The sequence below is a fragment of the Oryza brachyantha genome, chromosome 2 (assembly GCF_000231095.2).
Source record: "Oryza brachyantha chromosome 2, ObraRS2, whole genome shotgun sequence".
NCBI classification, from domain to species: domain Eukaryota; kingdom Viridiplantae; phylum Streptophyta; class Magnoliopsida; order Poales; family Poaceae; genus Oryza; species Oryza brachyantha.
Window position 1 is genome coordinate 5,318,139 of NC_023164.2, and position 23,292 is coordinate 5,341,430.

General features: G+C 38.1%; 2 protein-coding genes across 4 annotated transcripts; one reads left to right on the forward strand and one right to left on the reverse strand.

Annotated features, from left to right (window-relative positions):
- The first annotated feature begins 5,311 nt into the window (after positions 1–5,311).
- On the forward strand, positions 5,312–9,347 carry LOC102710762 (homeobox protein ATH1-like). 3 transcript variants are annotated; one of them, XM_040521085.1, is made up of 5 exons: positions 5,312–5,385; positions 6,876–7,952; positions 8,079–8,503; positions 8,624–8,684; positions 8,947–9,347. In XM_040521085.1, exons 2-5 carry the CDS (start codon positions 6,924–6,926, stop codon positions 9,094–9,096), a joined length of 1,665 nt encoding a protein of 554 aa, XP_040377019.1. In that variant the 5' UTR covers positions 5,312–5,385; positions 6,876–6,923; the 3' UTR covers positions 9,097–9,347. The 3 variants fall into 3 exon arrangements, with proteins under 3 accessions (XP_040377019.1, XP_040377018.1, XP_040377017.1); XM_040521084.1 differs by lacking the exon at positions 5,312–5,385 and adding an exon at positions 6,180–6,403; XM_040521083.1 differs by lacking the exon at positions 5,312–5,385 and adding an exon at positions 6,410–6,547.
- An 11,430-nt stretch (positions 9,348–20,777) lies between these two features.
- Positions 20,778–21,680, reverse strand: LOC121053612 (abscisic acid receptor PYL9). The gene has a single exon (XM_040521240.1). It carries the CDS (start codon positions 21,678–21,680, stop codon positions 21,063–21,065), a length of 618 nt encoding a protein of 205 aa, XP_040377174.1. The 3' UTR covers positions 20,778–21,062.
- Positions 21,681–23,292: the final 1,612 nt, after the last annotated feature.

Sequence of the window (23,292 nt, forward strand, 5' to 3'; positions counted from 1 at the left end):
CCTTTGGCGCATCCCTTGAAACAAATGTTCTTACAATATTCATTATAGAGGATTTCATATTCCTACATTTTTCTTTTGCAAATTCTTGGACACAAATGAGCCCATGTGATAAAAGAATTTGTAGAATGTGGTACAATGGAGCAAGGCTATATGGTCACGATGAATCTAAACTTACTCACATGTTTCAAAATATAGCAACATAGTAGTAGCACGATCGAGTCAGAAGAATGCTATCGCATTTACTACTACTATTTAACTTACCAAATAATTGGTGGGTCCATAATCAACTAGGCTCTTTTGAGACTGATAAATACCTAATCCATCTGTCACTTATTCTTAATACTCAAATTTTATCCTAAAACATAGCTATTATATGATATTATATCGATTATACCCCTACCAGTTGCGCCGCACCTACAAAGTACTCCCTCAAGGTGGCCTAACATTAATAAGGGATATATTAATCTTTATCTTTCCCTTAATCCCTAAATTACTCCTACGTTTTAGCACAGGGGAGTAAGAACATTTGATGAAGTTAAATTAAATCATGTGAAAATCTTATAAAAGCAATTGGAGGTACTTCCTCCTTCTCATAGCATGAGATTTGGCCTCTAAATTTTGTTCTAAAAGGGATTTTGTGATTCCAGGTAACACTTTATTTCACGCCCATTAACTGTGTGCTATTTTATCCTATATCTATCAACTTTGTGTACTATTTTATTACTCAAACTACCACGTTTTGGGATATGACTTCCATCTTTTCTATAACCTTAACTTTTGCAAAAATTATTCGACACAAATAGTATAAGGACATCTGGAACCCAAGAAGCCTCAACTAATGCTCTCAGATCACACACTGTGATCTCAGTTGTACTCATGACCAAACTGTTTAGATATAATATCTTTACCCAAACTATTTAGATACTATCTCCGTCTCATATTAAGTTTATTTTTCAGTTCTTGATACGATGTTTTGATTTTTCTTCTTATTTAAAATTTTTTTTTGCGATTAATATTTTTATTGTACTTTATAGAAGACTAATTTTTTTAAAAGTTTTTTATAATTTTTTTAAATAAAATAAATGATCGAACGTTAGACTTAGCAATAAAAAAATAAAGTTATCGCTCGACGAAGGCAGTATAATTCAATGAGTTCTGCGAAATCTCACGAGACGACACTTCCCAATTCCCGTAGAAACATTGGCCTCAAAAATTCTTGTCCATTTTAACTTTTCTCTCATATCTTTTCCCGAGGGTGAAAAGGAAGAATGGACAAGAAAAAAAGAAGAGAGAGAGGGAGACCCTCCAGTCCAGTCTCCTTGATTTTGGAGCTCATACACTGCTACTGCTAGTACAGCATTGCATTGTATAGCCTTCAAAGCCTCTTTTCACCCATCTTGGCACAGTGACGTGCCAATGATTACCACCCTCCATGCTTGGGTCTTAGAGCAGTATAATAACAGACTATAATTTAGCTATAAATATGTTTTAAAAAGATAAAAAATGAGAAAACAGTAATGAGTTACTACCTTCGTCTCATAATAACTTTTTTTTTCCGTTCCAATGTTTGACTATTTGTCTTATTTGAAAATTTTGTATAAAAACTTAAAAAAATAGTCACGTATAAAAAACTATTCATGTTTTATCATCTAGTAAGAATAAAAACATTAATCGAAAAAATTTCACATAAGACGAAGAGTCAAAACATTATATCAAAAAACTGAAAAATAATCTTATTTTGGGACGGAGGTAGTACAAATTTGTAGCTAGCTGGAGCACAGGCTCCAAAACCTAATGTATGATATGTGTGACCATGTATTAATGTTTTACAAATAACTATTATAAATTAGCTATTAGATTAACTATAGATGAATTATACTATTGAACTTGCTCTTAGGAACTAGCCCATCATTCCCTAACCGGCCAGCCCTTTGATGATGATACAACTTTGATACTACTCTCCTACTGGAAGTCTAGAACCTCTTGTCCAAAACCACCTTGTTCTGTCTAGAAAAAAAAGGTTCTCCACATCTATAGCAAATATGTGAAGGGTTTGTGCTAATGAGTTAACAGTTGGAATAGGAGCATTTGGATTTTCCAATGTTTAACTTCATTGTGATTTGTTGGAAGGACATGGAGAGGGTGTAAAACTTGACACAGGTGGTGGACATTTGGTTAACTTGAATGATAATTGCTATGTAGCTTGAAGGATAACCACTTCCATTAAGCCGATTTTGTGATTTGAACCCCTTTTTTATTAGGCTTTTTCCAGACACGTGTGGGTAATATTTGAGTGTATAATGTTTAGAAGCTCACTAAAAAAACATGGATTTAGATGAAGACAAGAATAGGACCTTATTATTTTCTAATTTGGATTTTTGTTAGCACACCTCTTATGCTCTTAAATGGATCATGAATCCTTCAAGGTTGTAGGCCATGTTAGTTTCGTTAAAAAGGTACAGCGTCTACATTAAAATAACTTTATTTTTCACTCCTCACACGCATATATCAATACAACAGAAGAAATTTAGAATATTGTTCACTTTGTCAAATCTCAATACAATTGTTTTTCTAGTTTATATATTCATTGCTTTTATAAAATTCAATGTAATGATTACTTAGAAATAAATTTATTTTGGAACAAAGTAGATGGGCAAAAATAATCTTATTTTGGGAGGATGTAGTATCTTATTTATGAAACATTTCATAAGAATTTCATGAAAACATCCTTTGGAGTATGTCAATCTCATGGAGTAAGCTTAAGTCATTTAATTCCTACAGAAATGTTTCGACCTAAAAGAGGATAAGCATATGATTTCAAAAGGCTGGCAATGCATAAAATTCTCCATTTCAAAGGAGGGCTAAAAAAGGAACATTCAAGGGTTGTATATAAATACTACTACCTTCATTTGTAAATACTTTGCACTTTATCAAAGTGGGTTACTCCATCTGTTCGAAAATATTATAAGTCTTTGTAGTCTTTGTACAATTCAAATCTTATTTTCTAATATAAACATTCTTAGTACTATTTATCTGAACAATCCCTTCTCGTTTAAATTTCTTTTCATCCTAACCCAATTATCAACTCAATCACTTCTCTTATTTATTGAGGACACCATAGTCTTTTCTCCTCAAATTTACTCTTTACCAAATAACCTAAAAGTTTGTATTTTGAAATGGAAGGAGTATGTTCATAAAACTTTTATTCTTCACATTGTACCTTTCATAAAATATGGAGGGCATCAACAATGTTGATAAAAAAAATAGATAGTAAGAGGTCTTATTATCCACTTTAACATTGTGGAGGGATTTGATAAAAAAAAAAACATCGGGGAGGGAGAGAGTAGAGGAGATAGTAGTATGCTTCAGTAGACCCTGTTTCTTTACCTACATTAACTAACCCAAATTTTATCTTTTTTATGCACACGCTTTTTAAACTGCTAAATGAGATGTATTTTATGAAAATTTTATATAAGAAAGTTGATTTTAAAAACCATTTTGATCCATTTTTTAAGTCTCTATAGCTAACAATTAATTAATTATATGTTAATCTAATGCTACGTTTTAGTTACTTACCCTACGTGAGAACACGAGCCGTCTTCTTTACTGCCTATTGCCGTATATGTAAGGGTCCATCTTAATAATCTTTATTCAATGGACACTCTTACTACCCACTTGTGTAATATGCACTGTGGATGCCCTCTAAATGAAATCAGTAGGAATCCAAAGTATTTGCAAAGAGAATAGAATGATTTGGCAAGTCTTGTTGATGCATTGATGTACACCTACTTCCATTTGGAGAATCAGTAGGGGCTGTTTAGTTCACAAATTTTTTTTTCCAAAAACTTCATATTGAATCTTTGAACATCTAAATAAAGCATTAAATATATATAGACATTAAAACTAATTATATAGTTATAGAGGAAACAGTGAGACGAATCTTTTGAGTCTAATTAGGACGTGATTAGCTATAAGTACCACAGTAACCAACATGTGCTAATGACAGATTAATTAGACTCAAAAGATTCGTCTCGCGATTTCCAGGCGAAATCTAAAATTTGTTTTGTAATTGGACTAAGTTTAATAGTTCTACCACAATTATGGTAGACCTTTCTCCCCCCATGAGGATGGCCAAGGAGTGAACATGAGAGGAGTACATGCCAGCCATGCATCATGAATGAACAGGGGTGGTGCTGCTGCTGCTGTGTGCTGTGCATGAGCTCATCAATGGCTACCCCTGTGCAAAGGCTACCACGCCATCATCAATGGCTGCCCAGAGATCTATCTATCTACCCACTCGATCTCGCTGACCTCATCGACCCCTGCAACGCCACTTTTATACCTTCCCAATGCTGCATTGCATCCCAACATGACATGCATTCTCTCTACTGTACTGCTCTACTGTATACACTGGAGAAAGGCTGGTACAGACCAGTGTCATCTTCTACTGTGCTATTATCCATGGAATGGAATGCATGCTCACACATGTTGGAGTAGTATACTGTACTATGGTGATCAGCAAAAAAACTGCAGGAAAAAAGAATTGGTTTTCAGATTGCTGAGGCTGTGCTGTTTATTTACAGATGGTGAAAATTTTGTGATGAACAAAGCCCTCCGATAGGATGCTGCTAGTACTGTGGGCAGTACTCGTTTGTCTCAGGGTGTGTGGCAATTTTTGGTGCTGATGAGGAGAGAAGCAGAGCACTCTGCCAGCACAGCAGAAGCAGCAGCAGCTGCGGCTGCATCATCAGCCAGCCCTGCACAGAGATTCCAGATCTTTTGGCTGCCTAGCTTGATCATTTTTGCACAGAGCACACAGAAATGAACATCAACCTGCCTGCAGTACTGTGTAGTGACTGGTGAGGTGAGATGAGGTGTGTATGTGTGTGTGTGGGACAGTGGGAGTATGTGTTTGTGTGTGTGCAAAAAACACAGCAACAGAAGATGATGTGAGTACGCACATAGAGAGGGAGAGAGAGAGGTGTCCTTAAAAAGCCTGCACAAAGTGTAGTGCTCAATGATCCCACAACTTTCACAAACACTAGCCCACAATGCCCTTTCTCTCTCTCTCTTGTCTTCTTGTGTTGGTACAAAGATCAGAGCTTTTGCATGCATCCATCTGATTGATATGCATGATCAAGGAAGGAGTGCCCATTGTTGTAGTTTTGCAGTGCCCTTGCCCACACCCTGCTGAAAAGAGGTCAGGCCATATAAAGCAGCATCCTTTGGACCCATTGCCTCTGGCCTCCTCTCCTCCTCTTGCTGCCTGCCCCTCTGCAGCTGCATTTTTTGCTTGTGTTTGTTTGCTCAAGCAAAATACTGCAAGAGAGAAAGAGTCAAGTGTGCAAGCAACTTCAACATCCCTATCTCCCTATTATTAGACAGGTAAATCTAGTTAGCATAATCCTCTTGTCCTGGTTCTTGGATCTCTCTTAAACAGTTCTCTCCATGTTTTTCTTCCTCCCATGGATTCTGATTAATTTAAGAGAAAACCTACCTTGCTTGTCTGAGTGTCTCTCATTGCCAGCACTGTTTACTGTAGAGGATGTGTGGTGGGACAGTAATAGATTTTGGCACATGCATGATCCACATTTTTATAATGCAGGGATGTATTTTGGATTAGGATACTTTTTCTTCTTTATCCTCTTTTTGCATCTATGGTTTGCCTCACCAGTGACCAATCATGAGGTGATAAATCACTTATGCTTTTAAGCCATATCAGTCAGCTCTAATGCTGGCAGTAGTAATGGAGTGAGGTGAGCTAGGTATGTATGGGCACCAACACCTTGTCATTGGCACTTTGCCTCCTGAGTAGGGTCCATTGGTAGTTTGACACAGTAGTTCCCAAAATAAGATTATTCTTTTTGCTATATTTTACTTTATTTCAATATAAGTTTATTTTAGTGATCATTTCATTGGAATTTGTAAAATTATAGAATAAATGCATTGAAGGTATACAAAGTGAAGTATAATTGCATTCAGATTTAATAAAACAGAATATATTATATTTTTTTTGTTTTTTATTGGGAGGTATGACAGGCAAAAAAATGAAATTATTTTGGGAGCATAAAAAATAAAGTCATTTTAGAAAGGAGAGTAGCAGACTACCAGTGCTACTACCCTCCAAGGCCAAAAAAATTTCTGACCCAGTGTCAAGGTCATGGAGAGCTGCTCCCTTGCTGGTCTTGATGTTCTGCATCTTTTCTTCTTCTTTGGTGGTCATTAGGCCTACCTGATACTACTAGTGAGTGATAAGTTGATAACACTTCCCTGCCCCAATTGTTTTCTTGTTCCTGGTAGAGGTAGACACTACCCCTGGTCTCTTTGGAAGGCTTCATCTTTCCATTTTAGGTCGTGCAGAAGTGTGCTCAGCAGCTGAAGGTTCCAGTGACTTCTTGGTTTGGTATAGCCTTCATTACTTTGTTAGCTCTTGTGTTCATCTTGTAGGCTGTCTTGTGGTTTCTGAATGTTTTTTGTGTTGTTGCTGCTCATGCATCAGTTCATCTGCTATGATCCATTCAGTGGATGGTTTTCTGTACTCAGTCAGGTTTCATCCATAACTAGCGTTTCTCTTGTTTTTTTTAGAAGAGATAAGAAGGATTGTTGTTTCAAGTGGGAAGATCATTTGTGAGTTGGTTACAAAATTGAATCTTTTTTTGTTCCAATGTATAACAATTATGAGTATCTTTGTGGAGCTTGTACGGTTGATTCTTTTGGTACGGCGATCTAAAAGGATTTCTAGATGAAAAGATCAACGCTTTGATTTCAAGATTTTTAGAGCTTGTACGATTGATTCTTTGTGTACTGTCAAAAATCTTTGGGAAGATGAACAGTGCGTCTGAATGTCTGATGCGTGCTGCTGTTCTTCGTCTCAGGTTTTGATTAGTTTCTGCAATTCTTGGAGAATTCCGAGGCGGCTCGCCATGAGCGGCAACCCATCGTTCTCGCAGTTCGGGGTGGACGCCATGAACGGGTACTTCATGGCGGCGAGCGGCAATGGCCTGCTCGGCGCCGCCGACGTGCCGCTGTTCCATCCGGCCATGGCGCCGCCTGATCATGGCGGCGGCGGCGGCTTTGGATCCTCTGGCGACGCGGCGGCGATGGACATTGGCGTGCACTTCGCGGCGAACAACCTGGTGCTCGCGTCCCTGGCTAGCCAGCTCTTCGGCTCCGCTCCGGCGGCGCCGCACGGGCACGGTGACTATGTCGGCGCGAGAACGCCGCAGGAGGAGGAGATGGGCGGAGGATATGGCGTTGCTGCCGTCGGTGACAGCCCCGGCGCGGTGAGCCTCGCGTGCCTCGGCCAGTCGGACGACATGGCGGTTGGTTGGTCGTCGGCGTCAAAGAAGGCGAGCTGCAACTGGAGCAACGCCGGTGGATCAAGGACCGCCGCCGCTGTACAGGGATCATATTACCTCGCCAGAGTGCCGGAGGCGGCCGGCTTTGTGTACCCGCTCGACGCCGGCCACTCCGCCGCCACGCCGGCGAGCGAGCTGTCGCTGAGCCTGTGCTCCAACTCGTCCTCGGACAGCATGATCAACGCCGGCGACCAGTGCTCGTCGGCAGCGAGCCGGTCCGGCCTGACGCAGATGAGCAGGGTGGAGCCCGAGCTGCCGCTACTGCCGTACTGCCCGCAGGCCTGCTCCAGGCCGGCGACAAACTTCGCCGCGGTGGTGGCGCGCTCCCGGTACGCGGCGTTCGCGCAGCAGGTGCTCAACGACGCCGTCGGCTGCGTGCTTGCCGGCGTCGCGGACGCCGCCGCCGCCGCCGCCGACTCGGCCAGTGCCGTCGACAGCGGGTCCAGGCCGTCGAGCTGCTCGGTGGCCGGCGCGCCGTCCTCCGCCGTGAGCTCAAACAACCAGCTCATCGCCGCCTCCTCCGGCGAGCACCCGCACGGCGGCGGCGGCGACGCCCAGAGGCTCAGGAGCGAGCTCCTCAGCATGCTCCAGCTGGTGAGCCTCCCGACACGACTCTCGATGCATCCATTTAAGCAAAATTCGTCGCATTTCCATCAAAAACTCGGAACCATTTCGAAGCAAATTTCAAACCATTTTGAGTCGTCTTTTTTTCTCCTTTAGATGGATCACAAGTACAACCAATGCCTCGACGAGATCCAGAGCACGACGGCGAGGTTCAACAGCCTGACGCACGCGGCGGAGCGCGCCGCCGGGATGGGCAGCGGCGGCGGCGGCGGGAGTATCTGCGCGCCGTTCGCGCACCGCGCCGTGTCGGCGATGTACTACGGCCTGAGGCGCCGGATCGCTGGCGAGATCATGGCCGCCGCGCCGGCCGGCGCCGGCATGGCCTGCCGCCGCGGCGGCGAGTCGTCGTCGGCGGTGACCGGCGAGAGGGAGCGGAGCTGGGAGTCGGCGTTCATCCAGAAGCACTGGGCGGTGCAGCAGCTCCGGCGCGGCGAGCAGCAGTGCTGGCGGCCGCAGCGCGGCCTCCCGGAGAAGTCCGTCGCCGTGCTCAAGGCCTGGATGTTCGAGAACTTCCTCCGCCCGTAAGCAACTACACCCACATCGATCCGACGCCGCCATTGTCGTCCATCTTGCTCCATGAATTTCTTTCGATCATCAAACCAAAATTCATGAAAAACAATGTGGTTGCTGTTCTTGGCCAGATATCCCAAAGACAGCGAGAAGGAAATGCTTGCAGCAAGGAGCGGCCTCAGCAGGAACCAGGTACACCATACTGCTCTCTTATCTCCAAATTCCAAATCTTTATTTCAAAAATCTACGATCCAAAACCAAATTCCTTCATCGAATTTTCGACAAAACAAGACTGAACTGATGTTACTGATTCAGTTCATCGATCACTGACCAACGAGGCAATGATCATGTGTTCTTGTATGAACTGTTACATTCCACTATGTGAATTCTTAGCATGATGCTTTCTTTTTTTCTCGTTGCTGATTCGGGGCGATTTGCGCGGGAATTTTGGCAGGTGTCAAACTGGTTCATAAACGCTCGGGTGCGGCTATGGAAGCCTATGATCGAGGAGATGTGCGAGGAGCTGAAGAGGAGCTCGGGAGCCAGTGGAGGAAGCCAAGCTCTTGCAATGGAGCATCTGAACAGCCAAGATGTCATCAGTTAACCAGTAGAGTTTGGCTGGTGTGATGATCAAGCATGTTAGCCGTGGATTAAGATCAACGACCTATTGCCATTGATCGATTTATTTGTGAATCCGCAAGATGTAACTTTGGTTTAGCTCGATGGTTTCAGTATATATAATCTATCGGTGCAGTGATCGATATTTCGCAATAGATCATGAGCACCTCGATGGAGATGAGATCAATGTGAATCGCTGAGTTCAGTCGAGCAGTGTTGCCTGCGGCTATTCTACTATACCCTGTGGCTATTCTACCATACAGTGGTTCATGCATTCGCGAGATGAAATTCGAAAAGATTATGATTTTTATGATAGCTATTTAATATAAACGGATGAATTAGAGAGTTCTGTATACTAGAAAATTTGTACATGAAGCATTATTTTTCTACCTGAAACGGTCCCATTTACTCATTTAGAAGGTTAAAAGCAGCGTCTATGTTGGTTTATCTGCATTGCATTGCATCTACCTACCTGAACTCCCCTATCTGGCTATCTAGGTTGTGCTATATTTCGTGTTGGGAGGGTTTCATCCAGGGGTCGTCACATGAGAGCACATGTGATGTTTTGGCCCCAATCTGATGAATTATAGGAGTAGTAATTTGGTAATGCGAGTGAGGTGACAGTTCATGGGAGCAGAAATGGCAGAGATTATGCTTAGCAGTAGGCCATGTTGGCCTGTTTGGAACATGTGATATTTCCCCCATTCCCCCTGTATCCTGCGCAACTCTAATTTCATGATTAATTTTCAGGAGGTTTGCAGTACTGTAACTACCCGATAACTCTACTAAGAGCAAGTTCAACAATATAGCTCCAATTCATCTATAATCAATATAATAGTTAATTTATATAATAGTTAGTTACAAAATATTAATACATAGTCTTACATGTCATATCTTGTAGCTCATGATGTAGCTGCCTACAAATTAGTAGCCCACTGTCCTTTCTTTTCTCTTTTATCTCTTTAAAATATGATTATAGTTAGTTTACTGCTCTTATTTTTAGTAAAGTTAAAAATAATTCATGTTTTTATAAATTTTGCCTTGTTTTTTTTATAGTTTGCAGTATAGTAATCATGCTTATCGTTTAGGTGCGTAACCACTGTAGTGGTAAGGTAAACCCTGACGCAAACCCATGTAATGATGAGTTCACTATGCGTAACTATTTTTGATAAATGTGTTATCCAACTATTTACCCTATATATATGCCCAAATGTAAGGCCTCATATTAGTGAAACATCGGTGGTATACCTTAGACATCAGATGAAACCCTATCAACCGTGAAACACCTCTTTGTTCTTTAATATATTTTAATTGGTTGTTATATTTACATGTCCTTTAAGAAACTATTGCCTTGGAAAAAAACTCACTGGTAAATCTTTTTATAGTACTACGGCGTTAAACAATTAGAGATGTAGGAAGTAGTAAGTAATAAAGATCCAACCCATTGAAATCATCTCCCGGTTAGATCCATTTATATATGATTCTTTCTCAGAAAAGAACAGCAAAAATATTTGCAAAGAACATGCCCCCAAAAAATCCAGACGATATAATTTCTGCCAAGCTCATGAAGAAGACGGACGTGATGCCACTTGGCCGTGCAGGAATATTGTTAGCGTTGTGGTGTGAGCTGACGGCTCATGGCAGCAGCAGCAGTGTAGCATGGTCATTCACCTGTGTAGTACTAGTGTTTACTCGTGTACCAGTTGTAGGGTAGAGTACAATTTATGATATATACATGAGTGTCCAAATCCAACGGGGATGTCTGAAGAATCACGTACTGGGCACCCTCTTGTCTCCTTGCTTTTGGCCACCTCCCCTTTGTTTTGTTTGATGGACGGTTTATTACCGTCTATTTGTACCGTCACCGTTCTAAAAATAAGTTATATATTTATTGCCGGATACACGAATAAAAATCTACGTGATGATTGTCTAAATTTATGTGAAAAATGAGCATACTCATCCTTTTCGCTTATGTTTATATTTATAAACTAAAATTTAAAATTTTTAACCTTAAATTAATGGTTGATTGTGAGGCTTTTTCTTCATAGTTTATTTTCTAGTATTTGATTTTAGATCACTAAGAACACGTATATCAAAATTTTATTTAAAAACTATTTTTATTTACAAATATGTCGTTTGACTTTTTTCCTAAAAGAAACCAAACAATCATCCCCCAACGACTTTATGGAACAGAGGTAGCGCTTGAAAAGTAGCTAAATATATTACTTATTGTGTATTTGCACCATTGTACATGTTCATGCTCGCAAATAGTAGTATCCGAATACATCATTACAATACAACAATTTTATAAGTATTACACACAGACAACAATGTATAGGATCACGATGAAAACCTAACCAAAAAAAATCGCACGTTTGAAACGGGCCCTATCCTTGGGGGTACAGTAACAGGGCCCTAGCGGGCCGAAGCCCACTAGCCCGGCCCATCTTGAGATCCAACGGCGGGACGGCACGCGCGAAGGTTCCACGAGATTAGCTGACGCGCCATTCGCTGGGGATGCCGTCGGGGATTAACAGCACGAATCACGAGGATATATCTGACGGCAGATCAAATTGAATTTATGGTAAGCTAAATTTCATATCGAGTTGAAGAAGATGGAACATGAAAGAGGTGGAGGTGGAGGTGGAGGAAGCAAACTTAAGAAGATGATGCATATGATTTTAAAGCAATTTTTATATAATTTTGTAAAAAACATAATATTTAGCGATCGACAAATGCAGTCATGAAAAACAAGGGAAAATTCAGCCTATGTTGCACTCCCCAAGACATCCTAAGGACTTGTTTGGACTGAGAGACTTTTAGTGGTCTCTAGAATTTTTCCTAAAAATCCATCCCAACGAACTATAAAATTTACGAGGGACTATCTAGAAAAGTTCTCAAAAAAATCTCTCCTGTTTAGGACAAGAGGGAGTTTTTTAGAAATCCTAGAGACCTTTTTAGATCCAAACATGGTATAAGTAGAAGCATGTTAAAGCCTAAATTTCATAACGAAGTCTAAAGCTTTAGATTTTTAAATTTAGGAGATAATTTCGTTCCTGCCCTGATTTTTAAGTCTAATATTGATTTTTTTCGCCCCTCTTTTTTTGAATCGAATGAACCGTTTGCCCTATTTTAGATGGAAGTTATGTTGACCGTTAGTTGACCAATATATTTAGTTCAAAAAATAAAATATTTAATTTCCGAAATAATTAATGACGAAATTACCCATGTTTAAAAATTATAAGTTTTTAAACATTTGAATTAATAATATATTGCTTTTGTATATTTCTATGAAACTTATAATTTTTTTTAAAAAATTGACATAGTTTTAAAACTCTGTCAAATATTTTTAAAAAAATTATAAGTTTTTAAACATGTCATTCGAATTAATAATATATTGGTTTTGTATATTTTTATGATTTAGAACACAGGTTAATAACACAAATGACAAAAAAAGATCAAAATAATATTCTCGTGCAGTAGTAAAATCGTCATTTAACATGATTAATCCTTCCATTCAAAGGAGGGACAACCGATTCGTTCAATTAAAAAAATAAGGGAAAAACGAGAATCCAAAAAGAAAAGATAAAATCAATATTAGAACATGAAAGAAACGAATTTGCCCCTAAATTTAGTTATGGCTGGTTAGTACCTAATTAACAAACAGACGATAGAGGCATAAATCTTGCAAAAAAAAAGTTAACGTTGAAAACTGCAATTTGGTATTCATGAAGCACGGCAAGGTCAAAGTATATGTCCTTTATTTGCGGCAGATTCGATGGAGTTTGTAAATTAATTGAATCGGTAGTTTTTGACTTTGTAGAAGCCAGCCCTGCTCATGCAGTACTATCTTCCTTGTGTGAAACTAACGCATGAAACGAGATTATCTTAATCACACTAATTATAAGTTGCACGTACGGGCGCATATATACTACTCCTACTCCCTCTGTTTCGTTTCCTAACATGACATGTTTGATCTTTTATCTGTAATATTTGACTATTTATTTTATTTAAAAAATTATGAAAATATTATTTATTTTTCTTATAACTTACTTTATTATCAAAAGAGCTTTAAAAACGATTTGTTATTTTTTTATATTTGTACTAAATTTTTAATAAGACGAATGATTAAATGTTGCAACTAAAAAAAGTCAAACATTTTATATTATGAAGCAGAGTTAGTAGTAGTATAATAATATTAGATTAAGTGAGATGTACTCGTCCAAAGTGTACGTTAATCTAGAAGCTGATGGCACATGCAACAGCTAATTAATAAATTAAGCATAATGATCGTATTATATTCAATGAGATCAATGTATATATGCCGAATCATGTGGTTCTTTCTAGAACAAGGACTCACTAATTGTACGAAATTATTTCAAAAATATCAAGGGGAGGTTTTATAATTTTATATTCTGCACTCATGGAGAGTATTATGAAATGATCAGATACCTGCTGTCGTCAACTAATTTGACAAATATATTAATTGGTCATGACAAGCCATCTATCACGTACATCACACTCAAATTAGTGAGAATTAAATTAAATTAATTAAAAACCACTGTCATTAATTCATAGCCATGGATATATCTGTACTTGGAGAAGCACCTACCAGAGAAAATTATTGGGGGCGATTTAAGAGCAATATATATATATATATATATATATATGCTAGTGGCATTAATTTATTTTTGTTTGTGTTCTTGTTTCATTGCTTAACTTGTACGTTGATGGAGTATATATCCATGCGTCATGATGAATAACTCAAATATTGTATGCGCAAGTTGCATGTGTTTCTAGAGGCATCATATTATTGTTTAATTTTGTTGCAATAAATTGACCGACAATTTCTTTTTGTTATTTTTCATGCAACCACAAAAGTGGCTCTCTATTTATCACGGGAAGTTGACCATTTCGTGGGTCCTACGCATATATAGATAAAAAAATCAATTTCTTCTGAGTTTATATATTTTTTATTCTCAACCAATGCTAGCCACAACTTTTCAGTTGCAACTTGGCCCTGTTTGTGATACACACATGATTCCTTAGGTCGTAATATGCTTGCAAAAGACATTAGTATGAGTAATTTAATTATACACAGATAAGCATATAACAATAAAACAATCATATAAATTTAATTTCCTATTATTATTACTATGGACTGCTTTTCATTGCAAAATGTGGTGCACTGATATTGAGATCAACTTGTAAATCAAGCATTATGTTGAGGCGGCATACTATAGGTGGTGTTTGGGATAGTTGAAATTGAATTATCTGAATCACTGGTATTAAGACTTGGAAACCAAGCTAATAAATAGATAATTCATAATTTATCAATGAAAATTGCTATGCGTACGACTCAACCATCCAACTTACGATCCGGTGTCACCCACTTAATCTCATTTGTCTAATTAATGGTTGCAGTATTACAGTCGTATACATGTAGTACAATTGGGTCGTACGTATAGCGGGACTATTTTATCAATATTCCACCAAGGTGACACAATATAATTAAATATCTTGCATTATTTTAGTCCTACCTAAAGTGATCGATATGAAGTAAAAATTTGGATTGTACTCCCCCGTCCCAAAAAAACCAATTTTCCACTTTTTACCTTCAATTTTTGACTTTTCGTCTTATTTAATTTTTTTGTGATTAATTTTTTTTATTAGATGATAAATCATAAATAGTAATTTACATGTGACTAATTTTTTTCTAATTTTCTGAAATTTTTCAAATAAAACAGATGGTCAAACGTTGGACACAGAAATCGGAGAATTCGTTTTTTTGGGACGGAGGGAGTATATAATATCTCTCGTTTTGTAGAATTAGTTCTATTCCATTATATGACTAAGGGCATGTTTATTTCCACTTAGTATTATTGTAATCTATAGTTATAGAAATAACCTGAAACAAATAAATAGATTATTGTGACCATGTATTATAACTTATGGCCTTAATCGATATAAATAATCAAATAAGCTACTATAAGGGTGCTCTTTTTTTAAATATTACGTGGCTAAATACCCACTGCCCTTGGTACTTTAGAGTAATTACCCATCTAATAGTTAAGTGTATTCTAGACACTAATCTTACAAAACTAATATTCTAGGCCTCTAATAGTCTATAGAAAATTATTTTACTTCATCTTATAATAATCTCTCGCTTATAGTAATATAGTTCAATAATCTATATTGTAATAATTCTTAGTAAAAAAATATGACTTACTTTGATTCTCGATAATACACTTTAAGTGATGCAAGTATAATTAAGCGGCATGGACAGAAGTCACAGACCCTATTGATTAAAGGGACATGACCTATCTTTGTTTATTTAAAACCTTTTTGTAATGAAATTACAAAACTATAATTCCATAGTCAAAACATCGGAAACACCATGAATATCCATGTGGTTGCACTCCGGTCTCCTGACTTAATTATGGTCAAAATATTCTGATTTAGAAATCAAATACGATTGTGTGATAAGGTTTATTTGTAAGTAGTATTAAAAGAGTTAGATAACATAAAGAACCTAACATACATAGAAAATTAAAATGATCAAGGATTCCACACAGTATAACATTTAGGGGTTATTGTTTGACTTTTTCAACGATATATTTACAAATCAAAAATAATTTAGGAATAAAATTTTTATATACATGTTCTTAGCAATCTAAAAACTAAGGCTGAAAATAAGCTACGATGGAAATCTTTGAAATCAACTTCAAATTTAAGGTTGAAAATTTAAATTTTGGCTTATAAACATAAGGAGAAGAAAAAAACATGAGGTTGCCAATCTAAGCTAAATACATCTATGGTTCTTCATTATTTTTTATTTTCTGTCCTAGCTTTTGGACCGCTAAGAATATAAGTTTCACTCTAGAATTATTTTTTTCCTCAGCTTTCACACCATAGCTCAACGAACACAAATTAAGGGACATATTTTCAGTGCATGTGATGATCGACAATATTGGCCGTGTGGTTCTCTAACTTGAATCTAGAAACTAAAATTAGATAAATATATCAAATTAAGCACATGAAAGGCTCAATTCATTTATATATGCAAAACAAATCCTTTATGAACTGAACGTCAACTTGCACTGTTTGATCTTTCTTCAGTCGTTGTGATCTTGCCAACTAAAAATTTGTTGAGCCCAAAAAAGCATAACAGAAAAAGGATACCTCAAAAGTATGAATAACCACTACTACGCCTAATCTTAGAGATACAAACAAAACAAACTAAATAGAAATTAGCTATAACACGATGACATTGCAAGATAAAAATGTTTAACACTTTCTACATAAGGGGTGACTGTTTGTTTTTTTTCATAGAAAAAGTCAAACGATATATTTATAAATAAAAATAATTTGTGAATAAAACTTTTATATACTTGTTTTTATCAATCTAAAAGAAAAGGATGAAAAATAAGCTACGATGAACAAAAAAACTCTAAATTTAAGGTTGAACTTAAATTTTGGCTTATAAAAGATAAGAGTGATATTAATATATAAAGTAAAAACTAACACCAACTTGTATTGCATCCTCTCTTTTGATGTCATCACCCATCAGAATTGCAACAAACAAACAATTAAATGGCAAATTTATGAACAGCTCATCTGTTTAATTACTTTTTAGGTAGAGTAAAAAGTAAGAAAAAAAAGACAAAAAAGCAAAGTAACAACCTATCCACGCATAAGCATGAATGCATGCATATGTACTGTACTACACCATCAATGATGAGGTGCACCACTAATCTGTATGTACTAACGCTACGGTGCCATAATATGTTCGATAATACATTATAAAAGAATAGCGTTTAATGTATCATTTTTAAATACAAAGTGCTCAATTATGAAATATAATTTAGCATGAGTAACTCGTAAAGCAGTACTGTTAACACCAAAATTTAGTAAATTTCCGTATTGGATTTGGATAAGGAAAGGTGCAATTGTCGGTAGATATTTTATCCGAAAGAGTTCGAATTCAACAGGGAGGTGTGAGGACCAAGGCTTGGCGGCGTAATTTTATCTAGTAGTTAGAGTTAGTTTGTATTTTATCTCTAAGATATTAGAGTCCGATCAAGACTTATGTGCGTTTTATCTAGTAGGAGTTAGAGATAGAATATACTAGTTTGTTATTTTTTTATCCATTAGGAGTTGTATGTCGTGTCCAACACGGTCTAGCGTCTACCCGAGGGTATAAATATGTGCCCCGGGTCATTGTAGGGGATATACATCATAATTAGATCTATTACTCTTAGCGCATTGCCACCCTCCTAACCGAGGTTTCAACTTCGGCGGAACTTGGCACCTGACGTGGAGCTGTATCGTCTCGATCTTCGACGGAGGGGTAAGTCCTACGTTCCGTTGGGCCACGGTAATCGTTCGGCTAGGTTAGAACTGTCTCGGTTCTGTCTGCTCTTCTAATCTAGTTGTGCGATTGTTAGTTATCGTATCAGTTTCAACTTGAGTTACTTCTGCATCTTGAGTTGATCTGGTCGATCACTTTGGGCAATCTACGTGGGTTTGATATTTGCTGTTTGACATATTCAATCTAGTACTGTCTTGATTAGGTCTGATATAGTAGAACGCATCTGTAAGATGGTTTATATCAGATCAGTGTATTTTGTTCATTGTTTTATCGGAATACTAGCCGATAAATTACCAGTCATCGGCTCATTGGCTTGATAGTAATCTAGATATGTTTAGTATCTATCCTGACATTGATAGGTTTAATCTTGAACTGTCTCGGTTGGGTTCGATCTTCTATGATTATTCTTAGCAATCTGGGCTAGGTATTTTATAGATTTTGGTTATTTGTCCGTCATCTATAGCTGATGATTTTGGCCGATCTACATGCTTATCATATTTACATCAATAGAGTAGCCGATTGCTTTACTGCATTATTTCTATACCAATCAGCTTGATTTAGTTAGATCGGCAGTTATTTATGTTGCATTGGCTTATAAGAATTATATGCAAATTAGTTTTAACCGATCGAAATATATGATTCATTGTTTATTCCAAGTAATTCGTCGGATTATTTATTAGCCTTATCGATCTTCATGTTTCCTATAATCATATCGTGCTCGACTGCATACTGTCTTGGTTAAGTCCAATCTCAATATCTATATGTCTAGTTCGATCTGGTTATAGGGGCTTGTCCGGTCGGCTAAGATTAATAAGTGACTTGACGGGTTATATTGGTCTAATATTTATTTTAACTTTATTTCTATTAAGTCTCTAGCCGATCTAAGCTTTTTATAGCCGATCGTTCATCCTATCGGCTAACCATTGCAGCATCAACATCCGATCGGCTGGATTTTTAGTTATCTATCAGCTCGATAGCCGATCGGCCTGTTTTACCGTTCATCTTGTCAGTTGCAGGATCAAACTGACTGTCACGCCCACGCATCATTCTAAGAATTTAGGTCCTGCACTGGAGCTGTCTAAAATTGACTCCTAGGCCTTCGTGTGTGACACGTCAGATCATATTTTTTACGTTAACAAGTATTAGCAAGAGTAATATGAATAACTAACTATGTATGATCATCAAAAATATGATGGCTATAGTATTTTTTTGCTACTAAATAATATATATCATGAGATACCAGAATTATTTATAATATGCTACAATCATCGAATTTATAACAAATGTCACTTACCTATTTATAACATACTATAATCATCATATTCATAACCAATGTCACAAGAGTGACCACATGTTTCACATAACTCCACATTTTCCAAATATCAAGTATATTTAATTTTAAAATAATATTAAATATTAAATTCACATAACTCACATGTTTGACATAACTCACCGTTTTTTCTAACATCAATTTCTGATTTGAGTTCAAGGCCAAAAAAAAGCAAGCAAGTACAGTTTGGAAAAAATTAATAAAATTATATTCTAAATTTGGAGTTGACTTTTACTAAGTTTTAAATCAAACGCAACACCTTGGTTGTGTTGTATGTGTATATATAGCATAATTATAGGAGTAATTTATTTTTTATAGGAAGCTTCTAGTATATGGAACAATTTTGTCTATGCATCACATATACAAAGTTTTTTAATACAAGTTTATATTTTATAGAAAGTTTCTAATATATGTTGTCACTATAGGGTAGATTAGATTATACATGTGCATATATATATATATTAATTAAGTAATTTAATTTGCACCCAAACAAATTGTTTATTTATTTTATGAATGACTTATGATATTGTATAGGTCCAAAATTTAGCGGTGTTTAAAAAACCAGACGAAGTAGTAGAAATACTACCGTGTCAAAAAATAGCTTCCGCAATCACCTGTGAGTTAATATGAACAGACACATGTTTATAATTTAAATTATATATATATATATATATTACAGAATTTATTTTACACTCTTTTCTTTTTTTATTTGACACCGTTGATTCATTTGTGTTGATATATAAAAAAAAACCCAAGTGAGTATTAAAAATACTACCATATGAAAAATATTTCTCGTTATTTAATATTGTCAACACGAATATACATATAAATATGGAAAATTAGATCCTACTATCAGGTGTATCTACTCCCTGCACGTCTATGATGAAAAATATTTTAATAACTGTTTCTGCTCCCACCCAACAGAAAGCATAGACACTATTAAATCTCATGTGAATGATACAACTACATGTATAGAGTTTGTACTTTCTGTTGGAAGGGAGAAGAAATATGTATAAAGGTGTTTCTGCACCTTAGACGTGAAGAGAGTAGCTACAACTGGTAGTAGGATAGAAGCTTCCTATAAATATTATATATATACACACACGATGCATCATTAATTAATATCCGGTCTACTTTATTGATGTCGTTGATTTAGGGGTCTAAAACCCTGGTTGGATCGAAAAAGTCCCGGGGATTTATAAAAAAAGTCCCTCCTTATCCAAACAGGAGGGACTTTTTTGGAGTAGTCCCTCCAATATCAGTAGACCCTAGGAAGGGACTTTTAGGGACTTTTTTTTCCCATTTCCTCACCCTACCCCTCTCTCTCCATAGTAGTACGTCCGCCCACCCGAAAAAAAATCCCCTCTCGGCGCCCGCCCGCACGCCGTTGCCAAGTAGATCCGACACCACCGGCCCCGCTCGCCCACTGGCACCGGCGCCTCCTCCTCGCTCCCCTCTTCTCCCCACGCTTAGCCTCCTCGCCGGCCGGTCCTCTTCACTCGGCCGGCCGATCTGTCCGCTCGGCGCCCCGCCGACACCGCCCCACTTTCCGCCCACCCGCCAGTGCCTCCCTCGCCCTCGTCATTCACCGCCCAAAGCTGCTCGGCATTCAGCGCCCATCGAGCATGCAGCAAGCAGCAACAGCCGCAAGCAGCAACGGCAACAGCAAGCAGCAGCGGCAAGCCCAGGGTACCAACCTAGGGTAAATTGGTACTTCTATCCTTTGTTTTTTTGAGCTACTTCTATCCTTTGTTGACAACTTTTAAGTCTCTCTTCCTAAAAAGGAGAGACTAAAAAAAATTCTAGGAACTAATAGGAAAAAATTCAAGGAGTACTAAAAATCCCTTAATCCAAACAGACCATAAGGTTGATCATTCGTGTTGATATATATACTTATAAAAAATATTTATTTATGAATTTGATTCATTATTAGTAAGTAACTATAAGAATGATGCATAATATTATATATTTGCATAAAAACTTTAAAACTACGAAATATTGAACGAAGATTTGACCAAGATCTAATATGGTTGTAATTGTAATACTCACTCTGGTCTTTTTATGACATTGAATTTTGGATCTATATTTGACCGGGATTTAATGCATTAAATTTAACGTAGAGAGGATGGATAGAAATTACACTTGATTTTGAGGGCCAGTAAATAGAAAGATGATAGATGAAACGTGGACCATCCGATTTGATATAAATAATTTCAGCTATTGGATTTGTCTGATGAGTAAATCATTCTCATCAAGTTTGTGCACGGTAAGGTAGATGGTGGTGGTCAGCGGAGGTGGTGGCGACGGCGGCGAGTTGCTGGAGGTTGAGCTTGACGACGGTGTCGGTGAACATGCGGGTGTCCTCGTCGGTGTTGCCCTCGGGGACGTCGACGACGTAGGACTCGACGACGACGCAGTAGGGCCGGCGCCGCCGCAGCCCGTCGTCCGGCGGGAACTCGGTGACGGAGGTGACGGAGCGGTAGTTGCGGAGGCGGTGGTCGCCGCCGACGACGCGGAAGCTGAGCACGTGGCGGTCGTCGTCGAGGATCTCGAGGCGCTCGGTGCTGGTGGACGCCGGGAGGCCCGACACGACGGCGACCTCCCGGACGCTCCCCACGGTGGCGCCGTCGCCGGCGGCCAGCTCGCACGACTTGATGAAGTGCTTGTACCGCTGCGGGGTGGCGAACCCGCGGACGATGGGCCACACGGCGGCGAGCGGCGCGTCGACGCGCTGCGTCACCAGCGACGTGCACGTCCGGCCCGGCGCGCGGCCCGGGAACGTGTGGTGCGCGCGCACCACGGGCTCCAGCTCCCGCCGCTCCGCCTCCGTCACGCCCTCCCGCAGCGCGCTCTCCATGTGCGGCTCCATGCTGGCTCGCGCGTCGCGCCGGCGCCGGCGACGTCGTCGCCGGAGGAGGAGATGATGATGATGGCTACTGTTTTAGTTATTTATGAGACATGAGGCGACTCGCCTTTTATGGTTGGCTGCTGCTGCTGGCGAGTGGCGGCTTGATGGGCTTTTTTGGGTTTAATTTATAATTTTCTGAGTACTCTACACTCTATATGGATTTGTGAGAAACGTCGAAGTGAGCTTAATTATGTTGGCGTTTTAGTTATTTTTAATAACTAAAATTAATCTGTTCTCTGTAATAATTTAGCTATTTAAGATGTGCTATAAAATATAAATATGCATATTTCTTTTTTCACAAGGTTAACTTTTATATATTTATCATATTACATGCAATTAAGCGAAGTGCACGACCGCCGGACCTAAAACCACATTGTGCTGAGAGGATGGGGATTCGGGTCTTTGGCTTTGGAAGGTAAAGGTAGAGGCCCATGGTAAAATAAGCGTGTTGTTATAGTGTAATTTTGTAGTTATTTATTATAGCAATGGTACGAAAGAGTAATTTATATTGTATGGTGTCACTGCTTGTTCTCTGTAATACTTCGTTGTAGCAATCAATCTTAAAGTCACGATGCAACGCGACTCTGCCTTTACCTGCTAAAGACAGAGGATGGTGCGCCACATCCACCACTAGCATATATATTGTTTATTAAGTTGCAATATAATTGTTACATTATATGGTTATAAATGTAACATTATTATTGTACTATTATAGTGTAGTTTTATTCAAAAGGTTTTCAAGATTTTCTTTCGAAAGTAGTTTAGCTAGTCGTCAAATTTTTTACATGACAGATTTGGCTGTGAACATGACCCAAATTACCCAAAATTAACAAATTTTGTTATAACTCTTAGGCTGAAAAGAAGGTGGCAATGGTTTTTTGGTTTTTGATGGAGATGCATTGCACGGGTTGGAACCTGGGAAGGAGGAAAGTCAACACATTTCACGGAGTCCAAGTCCAACGAATCATTGCACATATATAAGCATGCATGTGACAGGTAAGAAGGGACCTTTTAACACTGGAATGATCTTCTAAGCATGATGCAAGATCGTTGACCATGTGATTGTTTATTGATTCGCTTCCTCCTCTTTTCGTTTGTGTTTAGACTCATAATCCAAATTTGAATTTTTAATTTTTAATTTAAAGTTGATTTTAATGTTTTTTATTCTATTTTATTTTTCAGCATTGGCTTTTAAGTCAATAAAAACACATATATAAAAATTTTATTCACAAATTATTTTTAGTTTATAAATATGTCATTTGACTTTTCCATCACCCCTTGTCTTTGCTCCATTTATTGTATAAATAACTACAATCATGGGTTAATCTTGACCAAGTTAGGGGTATGTGATTACCAACTTACATGATACTCTTCGATATAAATATTTTTAAGATTTTAATCTTACCTCATAATATACATATTTCTATGTTTTTTTATCATAATTTATTTTTCCTTTTCTTTTCTCTTAGATGGTTAACAACGTATATAAAAATGTTATTCATATATTATTTTTTGTTTGTAAATATGTTATTCGGTAATGATCTGTTGTCATTGGTACTGTGAAGTGTGACTG